General features: G+C 41.0%; 1 protein-coding gene across 14 annotated transcripts in view; it reads left to right on the top strand.

The window, feature by feature from the left end:
* ABLIM2 (actin binding LIM protein family member 2) overlaps positions 1-14,911 on the top strand; it is a 217,581-nt gene that overhangs the window by 93,466 nt on the left and 109,204 nt on the right. For all 14 annotated transcript variants that reach the window (XR_012158735.2, XM_073342610.2, XM_073342609.2 and 11 more), the window contains exons 5-6: positions 2,721-2,847; positions 6,991-7,084. Coding sequence is in view for 13 of the 14 variants with exons in the window: in XM_073342610.2 (XP_073198711.1) it covers positions 2,721-2,847; positions 6,991-7,084 (221 nt within the window). In the remaining variant the exon portion in view is untranslated. The remainder of the gene's footprint in view (positions 1-2,720; positions 2,848-6,990; positions 7,085-14,911) is intronic.

The following is a 14,911-nucleotide window of genomic DNA, read 5'->3' as shown; positions in this document are numbered from 1 at the left end:
CCACTTTTTCTTCACTGAAATACAAAATTTGCATTACAGTTTTAAATATTTGACACATTTTGACCTACCTGGATTATTGTACAGTAGCACCTGTAGACCCCAGTCAGGATGATAACCCTTTTGTGCTGAATACTATGCAAACACAGACAAAGATACAGTCCCTACACAGAAGAGACATTGTGAATGGCTTTTTCTTTTAGTGTCCTGAGTTTGAATTCTGTCATCAGTGATGGGCGTTGTTGCAGGAATAGTTTAACTTAGAAACGCAGGCATCTTTTCTCCAACCCACATGATCTGACCTTCCTGTAGCACAGCCAGCAGTAGTAACCACTGTGAAAATACCTTTAATTGAATTCATGTCTTTTTTTTTAAGTTGGTGTACTAGGGCTTGAATCCAGCATTATGTGAACTGTCACAGTATGACTCTGAGTGCCAACCTCATGGAAATCTTCCTAAACCCAGTGGAGCACCCAGAGAGGATAGGACTGGGAGCTGTGAACTTCTGTCTCTGAGGCTTTGGGAAAGACCTTTTCACCTTTCTGCCTAGTGATAATTGCCTATTGCCTACAGCACAAGGATGGTGTTATGCATTAACTGATGAATGTTTGTAAAGTGCTATGTGACAGCCACCATCTTGGCCAACATGCTGGGGATTGAACTGGGGACCTTCACAACTAAATGAAGGAGCCACTACAGCTTTAGCTGAAGCTCCATAACTGGGGAATGTAACAACTCGTGTTGTCTGTGGGTTGGCACCAAGAGGGACTTGTAACACACACTTACCAGTGGGTTACACTTCAAAGATGAGACATGTTCTATGAGCATACTGTTATAAGTATTATTGTGATCCCAGAACTAAGCACGAGCATTACGCTTTGGGTATATTGGAGTCCTGTTACACACTCTCAACCGTGAAAGTAGTCCCCTCTGAAAATAAAAACACACCACTCATGTATCTTCTCTGCCTCTTAAAAAATTCTACTCTGAGCACCACTGCTTCTTGAATCCATTTAAATCCATAGAGACATTAGCGTTTTAATAGTACTGACCTGAATACAAGATAACTGGGAACATCTAGTCCTCTTTTAATTTATTGCACTCCTAAGCAATGGAAGCTTTCATTAGTTTGAGACTTTTATGGGACTCTGAAAGTAGTGAATGAGGAAGAGTACCTTGTATTTTGCATGCTAATTAGAAGTGACGGTGTTTTTCTAGGTTGGTATCATTCATGAGATTTGCCCTGGGAAGAGCTGAGAGTGCTCTCCAAGGCAACATGTTTGCCCAGTTCCATTCTTTCGCAAATTGTTTTTCTTTTATACAGCTCTTCATAGTGATTATCTACTTATATGTTTGTTGTTGCTTTTAAACTTTTATGGCAAGTTTCATCTGCTCCTAGGGACTTAAAGCAAAGTTTTTCTTATTTACTCAGTGTTCAAACTGAGCTGGTAATATCAGAAGAGGGCTGATTCAATATAAATCTTCTTACTACTTCACTTAGGGTTTGTCTACACATATAATGCTGCAGCGGTGCAGCTGCACCGATACAGCTGTGCTGCTGTAGCACTCAGTGCAGAAGCTACCTATGCCGTTGCCGTAGGTACTCCACCTCCCTGAGAGGCGGTAGCTATGTCAACAGGAGAAGCCCTCCCATCGACTCTGGTGGTTAGGTCAGTATAACGGCATCACTGTGGATTTTGCACACTCCCAAGCAACGTAGTTATACCGACGTAAGTCTGTAGTGTAGACCAAGCCTCAGACAAAAAAAAATGCTTCGTATTTTTCTTCCAAATTTGAGTGATGAATTTGCTTAGTGGGAATTCAGTGGGAGCAGCTGGATACTCCGCACTTAAGTAAATCAGATTATTTAGGTGCCTAAATAAGGCCTTGGAAGCTTTAAAAACCAACTTTTGAAGTCTTACCTGAATCTTTGTGCTGGAATGAATGAGTGTAGGTGGGGTATGGTACTACTTGGACATAGTCTATTTTGCTAATATTAATAAGTTGTGTGAGGCTGTAATTTTTGTATATGTGCTTAGAACTTTGTTATTGTTGGTAAGTGCATTTTATAAATAAGTAAAAAAATATGTAGTTAGTGATTAACTTTTACATGTGGTACATTCTGTGTTACCAACCCTCATGTTTTGTTAGTGAGCCTTATGAAACTCGGTGTTTTTTCTTAAAACCCCAGCTCCTGGAGGCAAGCTATTACATGAAACTTTCAGCTTTCCTATTCTAAATAAGTTTCTGACCCTCATGGTTGCAGAAAAAAGCCTGAAAACATGACCCGAGTGTAACCTAAACACTCAAAAAACAGGGCAAATAATAAGAACCTGAAATTTATTATTTTTAAAAATTGGATTGTTTTTCGGACAATTTCATGACTTTGAGGGGACCTGACTTAGAAGTTTTGAAAAGCTTGGAGTTGGCAATACTGCATATTGTATACATACACTGCAAATGTATTAAAGTACCTTCAAAATCCACCTCATTAGAAAAACTAATGTTTCTTTTAAGTAGTCACCCTGTCAGTGATATTATATCTATCCAACTTGCCACCCCAGAATGAAGCACACATGGGTGGGCAGCAGGTAATGAGATTCAAAATTTCCTGTGAGAACACTAATGGATATTTGTCTTGCAGTAACCTGTACTATTGCACACTCATGATCAGTTACGCATAAAGCATATGATTAATTTTACAGAGGATTTTTCTTTTACAGATTGTGGGGGCTGTGGTTCAGAAATAAGAAATGGACAGTCGTTGGTAGCTTTGGACAAATATTGGCATTTGGGCTGTTTTAAATGCAAGACATGTGGCAAACTTCTGAGTGCAGAGTACATCAGCAAGTAAGTTGGAATGAGAGAAGCCAACCAATCCTTGTACTCTCTGGCAAATTTTCAGCATTTGTTAGCAAAAAGGTGTTTGTTTAGCCTGTGGTTGCATGTTCTTAAGACTGTACTTGCATTCTTTGGTAATAATAAAAGCATAGATTTTTCTTTCTCAAATTTTCAAATTGTTAGTGAAAGTGAAGAAATAATACTGCTAGCTTCAGCCAGGCATACTGGAGAAAGGGTAAGTGAAATCTTCTACCCAAAACTTTGCCTATGCACCTAAGTGATTTAGGACCACAATATTTAGGACCACAATATTCATGGGTCTTATGCTGCTATGTTACTTTGGTGCTATTGCAAATCCAGCCCCTCAGTCCTTACCTAGACCAGTCCTGCTCTTCTAGTCCTGGCCCTCTTTTCAGCAGACTCTGCTATCCATGTTTGACAAATTATGCTTGTGCTGGGATGTGAACAAAAAGATTGTCCCTTCCCACAGTGTTTCCTACTAGGAAGAATATCCTAAAAATGTTCATTAAGGTGATACATTTCTGGTTTATCTTGAGTTATGAGGAGAGGCTGAGGGAGCTGGGATTGTTTAGCCTGCAGAAGAGAAGAATGAGGGGGGATTTGATAGCTGCTTTCAACTACCTGAAAGGGGGTTCCAAAGAGGATGGCTCTAGACTGTTCTCAATGGTAGCAGATGACAGAACGAGGAGTAATGGTCTCAAGTTGCAGTGGGGGAGGTTTAGATTGGATATTAGGAAAAACTTTTTCACTAAGAGGGTGGTGAAACACTGGAATGCGTTCCCTAGGGAGGTGGTAGAATCTCCTTCCTTAGAGGTTTTTAAGGTCAGGCTTGACAAAGCCCTGGCTGGGATGATTTAACTGGGAATTGGTCCTGCTTTGAGCAGGGGGTTGGACTAGATGACCTTCTGGGGTCCCTTCCAACCCTGATATTCTATGATTCTATGATTCTATGATTCTATGGTCTTTGTGTCACTCCAAATCCTTGTGATCACAGAGGATTTGACTGCTTATACTGAATTTAACAGCTATGCTGAGAGGCATCTCAAAGCCAGTTCAAGTTCCACTGAGGCCCTGTTTTGAGGGCTTAAGTGGGACATAGTTCTTTTACTGGTCTTCAGAAGAGGGGTTAATTTCTCCCTAAGAGACTGAGGTACATAATGAAATGATTTGCCCAAGGTTACCTGGGATGTCTGTGGTAAGCTTGGGCAAGTCACTTACCTATGTGTTTCAATTTCTCCATCCGTTAAAATGGTAGGAAATATTTGCTGCATCACCTGTGTTAGGGGATTAATTTGCTAATGTTTATAAAGCATTCTGAGCTTCTTGGAAGGAATTTAGGTACATGACTATCCTTTCCCCTCAACATGACTAACTTATAGTGCAGAGGTGAATTAGGAGGTTAGAAGAGGGTGACATTTACCTAACTCCATAGTTAAAATGAAGCAAGATTACTGTAGGACTAATTCTTTCTAATATTTTCTGTTCACCAAGTCAAAAATAGTTTTTTGAAATACGCAAATGAACAGTAATTTTGGAATGTGTTTATTCGATAAACAAGAAAGGCTTCTGGTGAGATTAATTGCTAAAAGTCTAGTAGTAATATGAAATGACTTTTTCCTGCCGTATGGACACATAAAATATGCAGGGGGTGGGTTTGAGCAGGCTGTATTCTACCATTCCGACTCATAAATACCAGAAATATGTTCACCTCTCAGGGTTTATCTTTATTTAATAAGAGAAAAGGGCCAGACCCAAGTTGACTAGTGATTAAGTATTTCGTGTCCCCTTTTATCAAAAATTCCAATGAGAGTGGGTTGAAATATGGAGGGTAAATTGTAAAAGTGTATCCTTTTCTTGTCAAAAATCTTTAAGTTTTGTAATTTTTTGAATAGCTCTAATTCCAATTCGGGTGTCATAAAGTTTGCATATGTCAGAATGCAGCTTGTTGTTTTTACTGTAAGGAGCAAGGTGAAATGTAGTCATGGGTTGAGCTAAAACCCCACTGAGATTGATAGGTGTGAGCTCACCCTTCAGTTAACATAACTAACTATGCATAACTGTAACTATGCATCTGATGAAATGGGCTGTAGCCCACGAAAGCTTATGCTCAAATAAATGTGTTAGTCTCTAAGGTGCCACAAGTACTCCTGTTCTTATAACTATAAGCAGAAGCCCCTACCTAAGACAAAAAATGAGTGTGAACCTGTCCAGGAGCTTTTGGCTGAGAATTGTTTTGGGTAGAGGAGGGTAAAGGGACAAAAAGACTGAAAAAGACAAGAACAGCGAGAGAGAGAGAGAGAGAGCGCAAAAATCATAGAAGCCTACTGTGCCCACAGTGTGAACCTGGAAAAGCTAGACAGCTTTTGGGTCAGTTGCCTAAAGAGGCTTGGGCCTGTAAGTTAAGAAACTGCTCCTGTTGTTCTTTGTTTCTCCTGCATTTGTAGAAGGAGGATTTTTTTATATTCCTTGTAAACTAATATGATTGCATCAAAGAAAATACCAGACTCCATCAATTTCTGTTTCCAAGGGGAACATCCCCAGCGCCCTGAACTTTGACTAGGCGCTCAGGTCTAAAAGGGGCAAAATTGCTGCAGTTTAGCTCCATGCATGCCTCCCCTAAATTAATTGATTTTTTTCCTCCTCTTACCTACATTCTGGGTATGTCTACACAGGAAAGAAAAACCCATGGCTGAGTCAGGCTCACGGGGCTCGGGCTCTGGGGCTGTTTCATTTCCCTTCTGGACTGAGGCTGGAGCCTGGGTGCCAGCCCGAGCTCGGAAGTCTACACAGCAATGAAACAGCCTCAGAGCCTGAGCCCTGCAAGGCTGAGTTGGCTGGCACGGGCTATTCGGGGGGGGGGGGGGTTCTTTGCTGTGTAGACATACTCTCTGGGGCTAAAACTCTTCCCTTATCCATGCCATTCTTCATTTGGTATGGATTTTGCACTATATGTTTGACAGAGAAGAACATCTTAAGCAATTAGTGTAAGGCCCGTAGGCTGTGGAGGAACCTTCAGGGATTTGTCTCCAAACTTGCTATGGGGATGAGAAAGTAGGAAGCACAAAGAGTAATAAAATAATATCTGCCTACCTTACAGGGGTTTGGCGAGAACAAATGTAAAATGCATTGAAAATGAAAGGAGCTTTGTGTTACCTCATGACATTGTATTGTATAAAATAGCTTCTATATATTTCACACACAAACACTCCCTAACCTGTGAAAATAAGGCTGTTTGGTCTTAGTTTAGGTGTAGCACAATGGATGGAAATGATCCAGAGATTTGCCTCTTGTATGAGGTTATTTTAAACAGTGGTTGGCACTCTTTACTGTAGATCAGTTAGGATCCAAGTAGATTTCTGTTGAGTTATTTGCAGTGTAATATAATCGGTTTTCATTAATTAGGGTAACATAAATGGCTAAGATTTATTTAGAGCCAAAAGCTGAGATTAGAGCTCCCATTGCATGTCTTTGTAAGTTTGGATTGTTCATAATTTTAAATCCTGCAAATAAAACCACCCAAAAATCTGCTGTTTACTGCATGCCTTGGGCATATTTCCAAGACCTTTCTGTCACTTAGATTGAGCTCTGCATAGTCACCTTCTACAGAGAAGACATTGGCATCTTGATGCACTTCGAAAGTTCCTAACTCAAAAGAGTGTCCATGGAATTAAGCATTAGCAAATGAGCAATTATTCCTGTGCAGTTCAGGCTCAAAGTGAGTTTAGATGACAATAAAAAAGGATAGAAAAGTAAATGGAAATTGGGACTGAGTTATTTCTCAGAGTGGGAAACACATGGAATAAGTTAATGAGAAAGTCCATCAAAGTAAGTACTGTAATATTTGAGCGTAAGAGACGTTTGATCTTATTATGGAGAAAGAGGGAACTGCTGAATACAGTGAGGAAGAAGGAAAGTGGGATTGAGATCAATTTGGCAGAGTCAGATTTGGATGAGCCAAGTGTAATTTCCTGTTCATCAATTATTGAGGTCTTTACCACATTAATAAATGGGAGGGAAAAGAAGTCTGTAATCAACCTCTCCTGAAATGCCAACAAGGTTTAGCTGTGTAATCTGCTAGCGAAACCATAGGCATCTTTGAAGCTATCCAAGTATTGTCTGTTTTTTCTCTAGGGATGGCATTCCATACTGTGAAATGGACTATCATGCTAAGTTTGGCATAAGATGTGACAACTGTGAGAAGTACATCACTGGAAGAGTGCTGGAGGTAAGAATATTCTGTCAAGCAGACAGACATCCATTCTCAAAATTTGAGAGAACTCCTTTGTTTAGGTTATTCATATGCAAGAGCTAAATGTTAACATTTTTATTAACTGCTTTTCTCTTCCCATTTCACTTCCAGAACCATTGTGTTAAACGTTAAATCATTCATGTTATTTTTTATGAACCATCAGGAAGTATTTCTATAACTCTGTGCACACCTCTTTGCTTGATGCTTTGCTAAAATATATATTTTAAATGGAGTATTCTAAGTTATTGCAAGGTGGCAAGGCAGCAGAGTAAAGGTCATATGGGGGCTGTCTGGCATGTAACAATGTAAGTGTGTTGTGAAGTTATAAATTCCATTATTTCATACGCAGTTATCTGTTCTGTATTTTTCAGAGTTCACAGTGAAGCTATTGGAAAACTAAAATGAATCTTTCAGTACTTTTGTCTCTGGTCATAAATGAGCCATGTTGTAGTTTCACCAAGCCTGTTCGTTGTTCTGAAAAAAGTTTGGGAATATGATGTGTGTGTGCATATGCTGTACGCAAAAATCTTGTTATGGGCCCCACATAACTAAAGACCAAACTGAACCAAGATTAAATTCAAAACAAAGTCTTTGGTTCTGGGTGGATGGTTATCCAATTGATCTATAAAGGTGTGTTTTTCTTTCTGTTCCTCTGCCATATCTCCAGTTATATGCAGTCTTGTTGTAGCCATTTTGGTCCCAGGAATTAGAGAGACAAGTTGGGTGAGGTAATATCTTTTTATTGGTCCAACTTCTGTTGGTGAGAGAGACAAGCTTACACAGAGCTCTCTCTCACCAATAGAATTTGGTCCAATAAAAGATATTACCTCACCCAACTTGTCTCTCTACTATCTCCGGTTTGTTCACTCAGCACTGAAGTCAGGAGGAGTTCTGCCCATCACTCAATAGTGACCCCCTTCTGGTAGATAAGAACGAGTAATGAAAGGTTGTGAAGGAAGTCTCCTTCTTCCAGCTGAGGTGCTCATGAGGCAGAGTTTCCAGTATCCAAAATAGGCGCTGATGGTTCCAGCAGGAAATATACAGTACTAGTACTTGAGCAGGAAAAAGTGTTCCTGTGCATTATATATACTGCATTGTCAAGCAATATATGTGTTTTTTCCCTCCAGCAAATCTTCCCCATCCTTCTGAACAAAGAAACTAGAATTTACTGCACATGAATTAGCAGTGCTTTTCTTGCATCTTTGTTAATCTGGCACACACATGTCTCAGAGTGTACTGACTTGCTAGCCAGCAGAGGAGAATTCCTACTTATTGCCCTATGGCAGTAGTAATATATATTTTTTCCATAACAGGATCAGTGCTTGAACCACATCCACTCTTGTTACCCCTCCTTGGTTGAGTTTGTATCTCTCTCCATGGCAGGTTGGGGAGAAGGGTGACAGAACAGACCCCTGTTTTCACACCCAGCACACTATTGTAATAATCTTTGTACAAGGTATGCTATGTAAAGTATCATTTAAAAACTCAGAATTTGTTGGTCAGTATTGTCCTGATAAAATGTGAGGCAACATTGTATGTGAAATTACAAGATTTCCCTGTATGATGTTATTAAAACATGTTCCAAACCCCACAGTCCTACCCAAGCAGTAGTCAGCAAACAGGTCTGTCCTAAACAAAGGAATGTGTGCTTGCCTTAATTTGCACTTAAGCAATAAACAGAGTCATCAAGCAGGAAGGGAAAACAAAGAAAGCTCAAACTGAAAAAAGCCAGCAGGGAACATCCTTCCACATGGACTGTTTGCCTCTTGGTTCTCAGCTGGAAATGTTTTTCAAGTGGGGGACTGGAACTATAAAAAGGAGGGACAAACACCCCCAGGCACATACACGCCTTCTGTCTCTGGCATCACACCTAAGAAGACATAGGACCTCTGTGAGGGGTGGGCGGTCCTGACCTAAAGGGTTTTGTCAATAATCTTGCTGGAAGCATGTGGTGAGAAATTTTGCTTGACTCTAATATAGTTTAAGTTAGGCATTTTATCTTTATTTTTTTTAATCATTTCTGACTTTTATGCCTCATAACTTGTACTCTGTTAAACTCTCTCTCTCTCTTTGTAGTTAATAAACTTTTTTTACAGTTTTATCTAATCCAGTGTGTTTAAATTGAAGTATCTCACCTCAGTCCCTGGAAAAATCATGGAGCAGGTCCTCAAAGAATCAATCCTGAAGCACTTGCATGAGAGGAAAGTGATCAGGAACAGCCAGCATGGATTCACCAAGGGAAGGTCATGCCTGACTAATCTAATCGCCTTTTATGATGAGATTACTGGTTCTGTGGATGAAGGGAAAGCAGTGGATGTATTGTTTCTTGACTTTAGCAAAGCTTTTGACACGGTCTCCCATAGTATTCTTGTCAGCAAGTTAAGGAAGTATGGGCTGGATGAATGCACTATAAGGTGGGTAGAAAGCTGGCTAGATTGTCGGGCTCAACGGGTAGTGATCAATGGCTCCATGTCTAGTTGGCAGCCGGTATCAAGTGGAGTGCCCCAAGGGTCGGTCCTGGGGCCGGTTTTATTCAATATCTTCATAAATGATCTGGAGGATGGTGTGGATTGCACTCTCAGCAAATTTGCGGATGATACTAAACTGGGAGGAGTGGTAGATACGCTGGAGGGGAGGTATAGGATACAGAAGGACCTAGACCAATTGGAAGATTGGGCCAAAAGGAATCTGATGAGGTTCAATAAGGATAAGTGCAGGGTCCTGCACTTAGGACGGAAGAACCCAATGCACAGCTACAGACTAGGGACCGAATGGCTAGGCAGCAGTTCTGCGGAAAAGGACCTAGGGGTGACAGTGGACGAGAAGCTGGATATGAGTCAGCAGTGTGCCCTTGTTGCCAAGAAGGCCAATGGCATTTTGGGATGTATAAGTAGGGGCATAGCGAGCAGATCGAGGGACGTGATCGTTCCCCTCTATTCGACATTGGTGAGGCCTCATCTGGAGTACTGTGTCCAGTTTTGGGCCCCACACTTCAAGAAGGATGTGGATAAATTGGAGAGAGTCCAGCGAAGGGCAACAAAAATGATTAGGGGACTGGAACACATGACTTATGAGGAGAGGCTGAGGGAGCTGGGATTGTTTAGCCTGCAGAAGAGAAGAATGAGGGGGGATTTGATAGCTGCTTTCAACTACCTGAAAGGGGGTTCCAAAGAGGATGGCTCTAGACTGTTCTCAATGGTAGCAGATGACAGAACGAGGAGTAATGGTCTCAAGTTGCAGTGGGGGAGGTTTAGATTGGATATTAGGAAAAACTTTTTCACTAAGAGGGTGGTGAAACACTGGAATGCGTTCCCTAGGGAGGTGGTAGAATCTCCTTCCTTAGAGGTTTTTAAGGTCAGGCTTGACAAAGCCCTGGCTGGGATGATTTAACTGGGAATTGGTCCTGCTTTGAGCAGGGGGTTGGACTAGATGACCTTCTGGGGTCCCTTCCAACCCTGATATTCTATGATTCTATGATCTGGTTAACTCTATTTAAGACAATAAACTGGCATATTTTCCCCTTAAAGAATAACAGATTTAATATAGTTGTACTGACCAGGAGAGGGAAGAGCTGTACAGGACATACATTTCTGGGGAAAGATCTCGAGCTAGGGGTGTGTTGGGGTCACTCTGCGGTATAACCCAGGCTGGTGAGAGCCAGCATGTAGCTGGCAGGCTGAAGTTACACAGCGACACTGAAGGTGTAACTTGCGTGTGGGAAGGCTGTTTGTGCGGAGCCCAGGAGGGAGCTATTTCAGCAAGGCATTGCAAGGCACCCAGGGTTGCAGGGCAAGGATAACACAGCCCCAAACTGGTCTGAATTGTAGCCGGGTATGTCACAGGGGGTTGTTGGACAAAAGTGGCACCACCTGCTTCCTGAATTCGTGTTGGCTCTGCAATACATAAAGGTCTTTTTAGGGCCTGATTCTCTCTCAGCATCGGTGAAAAGTGAGTTTAAATTTCTTCTGTTCTCATTTGATAGCATTTTACACCCAATTTTCACAGAAGTCAATGATGACACAAGGTGCCAGGCAGTTGAGAATCAGGCTCTTAATGTTTTGGTTGATGAGGAAAGGTTGAAAAGAGCCTTTGATGTATAGCAGCAGCAGCACTGGTTTTGGTAGACTGGGAACATGGGTGCATCTACCTCTTGCAGTTTGCTGATGAGAGCAGATACATCAGGATGAGTCCATTCTCTGGCACTATTTTATTGGCACGTATTGGCCGTAATAAACCTGAGAAAGTGTCACACTTTTAAGATGTTCTAGGAGTTTTGCCGTGATCAGTTGCACGTGGCCTTTCCAAAGAAGCTGTAAAAGTCCTTCCTTTTGTTTTTAGTTTCTGTTAAGTTTTTGGGGGTGTGTGTGTTTGTTTTGTTTTGTTCTTTTGTTTTTAAAGTGCTTTAAAGAAAATACAGCAGGGCTGATTTGCCTCTTGTCGATATCAGTGTAAATCTTGAGTAATTCTGCCAAAATCAGTGGAATTACACTGGTGACAAAAAGAAAAGGAGTACTTGTGGCACCTTAGAGACTAACCAATTTATTTGAGCATGAGCTTTCGTGAGCTTCAGCTCACTTCATCGGATGCATACTGTGAAACTGCAGAAGACATTATATACACAGAGACCAAGAAACAATACCTCCTCCCACCCCACTCTCCTGCTGGTAATAGCTTATCTAAAGTGATCATCAAGTTGGGCCATTTCCAGCACAAATCCAAGTTTTCTCACCCTCCGCCCCCCCCACACAAACTCACTCTCCTGCTGGTAATAGCCCATCCAAAGTGACCACTCTCTTTAAAATGTGTATGGTAATCAAGGTGGACCATTTCCAGCACAAATCTAGGTTTTCTCACCCCCCCATCCCCCTCCAAAAACCACACACACAAACTCACTCTCCTGCTTGGTAATAGCTCATCCAAAGTGACCACCAATGTGATATATGCCATCATGTGCCAGCAATGCCCCTCTGCCATGTACATTGGTCAAACTGGACAATCTCTACGTAAAAGAATAAATGGACACAAAACAGATGTCAAGAATTATAACATTCATAAACCAGTCGGAGAACACTTCAATCTCTCTGGTCACGCAATCACAGACATGAAGGTCACTATCTTACAACAAAAAAACTTCAAATCCAGACTCCAGCGAGAAACTGCTGAATTGGAATTCATTTGCAAATTGGATACTATTAATTTAGGCTTAAATAGAGACTGGGAGTGGCTAAGTCATTATGCAAGGTAGCCTATTTTCCCTTGTTTTTTTCTACCCCTCCCCCCCCCGACGTTCTGGTTAAACTTGGATTTATGCTGGAAATGGCCCACCTTGATTATCATGCACATTGTAAGGAGAGTGGTTAGTTTGGATGAGCTATTGCCAGCAGGAGAGTGAGTTTGTGTGTGTGGTTTTTGGAGGGGGGTGGGGGGGTGAGAAAACCTGGATTTGTGCTGGAAATGGCCCACCTTGATTATCATACACATTTTAAAGAGAGTGGTCACTTTGGATGGGCTATTACCAGCAGGAGAGTGAGTTTGTGTGTGTGTGTGGGGGGGGGGGCGGAGGGTGAGAAAACCTGGATTTGTGCTGGAAATGGCCCAACTTGATGATCACTTTAGATAAGCTATTACCAGCAGGAGAGTGGGGTGGGAGGAGGTATTGTTTCATGGTCTCTGTGTATATAATGTCTTCTGCAGTTTCCACAGTATGCAGCCGATGAAGTGAGCTGTAGCTCACGAAAGTTCATGCTCAAATAAATTGGTTAGTCTCTAAGGTGCCACAAGTACTCCTTTTCTTTTTGCAAATACAGACTAACATGGCTGTTACTCTGAAACTGGTGACAAATACTCTTGAGAAAGGAGATGGGGGCCTAAATGCTTTAAAAAGTAAGGGAGAATGATTCTTGCAGTACCTAAAAAGCCCAGGAATCCCAGATGAAAAAAAAACAACAGGCACAGTGTTACCAGGAAGCAAGCAATGGATTTGAACAAGTAAATTAATCTACAGAATCTTTGCAGCAATGATCATAAATAATATCCTCAAAAGATCACATTTTTCCACGAGGATATTTTAAAAATTCCTGACAAAAGGCAGTAAAAAAACATGAATACAAAAGAAACCTGAATCCATATCCAATGTAAACAGCCTTGTATTCTGTACTTCTGATGTCTGACTGACCTAGAAGTAGCACAGATATCTCAATTCCAGTTTAGTATCTAATCGCGTTTGTTTTCCCCCGCCTATATAGATGATCTGTCATGTGTTTACATAGTTCTTAGATAGATACAAAAATGAAGCAGCCAAGGCTGCTTCTAACGTTTGTCATCTTTGAAAACGTTAGCAGCACTTCCGTTTTTTTCAATACTCTTTTGTTTTCTTTTTATGATCTTGAATATATTGTGAGGATTCACAATGTGATCATGGACAATTGCTGCTAAATAGGGGAAATGCAGAATAGTTTCCCAAGGGAAGTGCTGGAAGATATCACTTAGGTCATACTAAAATTAGACTGGACAACCTACTGGAAATGTACATTAGGGAACAATCCTGCACTGACAAAGGAAAGGACTAGATGACTTTAATATAATTTTTTCCATGTCTGATTTCTGTGGTAATTAACAGTCAGCAGGACAGCTGTTTCCATGCCTAATCTCTGTGGCCAGATTATATAGTTTAGTCTCCCTCTCCTACAGTTCTTGGTCCATGTTAAGTATTTATTCAGAAGAGAAGGAAGAGAGAGATTAGTAGTGCAAACTGCTGATAACTTACAATATTATAGTTGTTTTCTTATGCTGGAAGCCAAATATCATGCATGATTTGTTTACTTAAGTTCTTCCTGTGGCCTATTTTCTGAGGGTCAAATCCTCATTCCCTATGTAAAGTCAGAGCAAAATGGATCTCGGACAGGATATCTCTGTGTAGATAAGGGGAATAGACTCCCCCAGGATGTGGAGTATCAGAGCAGCCTGTCTGTGTACTGCCTTCACTTTTATGCAGTATTGTACGGGTTGTTGTCGCTGATTGCAGAGGTCTGGGCAAAATGTTTGACAGGCATCTTTTGAAATTGCATGGATTTTAGCAAGACATAAAAAGTCATTTACTCACACAGAGATCATTAAAGAGTGTTTTCTGGCTTCTGTGGAAATCCCGTGTGCAGGTTTCAATAGCAAAAATGCAATCCTAAAGCAAATAAAAAGGCTGCAACTGTCGGACACAATCATAATGAGAAGGGTGGAGGAAATTGGAAAAGAAATCCGACAACAGTTAACTGCAGATGTTTTGGCAGCACCATGTTTTAGCATAGCATGAAAGTACAGATATATGAAAGTATAGATATATGTGACATCTCACAATTGTGTGTTTGGGTTCGTTTCCCCAAAGAAGAATTATTCTGGTAAGAACTGCTGTGTTTAATATCTTTGAAAGGTCAAACAAAAGGGGAAAACATTTTGACTGCCCTACTCGATTTTTTTGCTGAGAATAACTTGGACTGGACAAAGCTAACTTCCGTGTGTACAGACGGTGCACCAAATATGTGAGGGAAGGAGACTGGATTGATTGGCCAGATGATGAAACGAAAAGAAATACCCAAATTTGCCATGTTTCATTGCATTATAGACCAAGAAGCAATTGTGGGTAGACTAGCAAATAATGAAATGCGAAGTGTCATGCAGTTGGTTGTAAAGGTGGTCAATTTTATTGTTTCAAGAGTGCTGAATCACCGGCAGTTTCGAGCATTACTGGAAGAATATGAGACAGAATATGGTGAGCTAATGATGCACAGTGAAGTGAGATGGTTATCTTGT

This window comes from Lepidochelys kempii, chromosome 4, assembly GCF_965140285.1.
Source record: "Lepidochelys kempii isolate rLepKem1 chromosome 4, rLepKem1.hap1, whole genome shotgun sequence".
Lineage (NCBI taxonomy): Eukaryota > Metazoa > Chordata > Testudines > Cheloniidae > Lepidochelys > Lepidochelys kempii.
The sequence above is the reverse complement of the archived record's forward strand: the minus strand, read 5'-3'. Positions and strand labels throughout refer to the sequence as shown.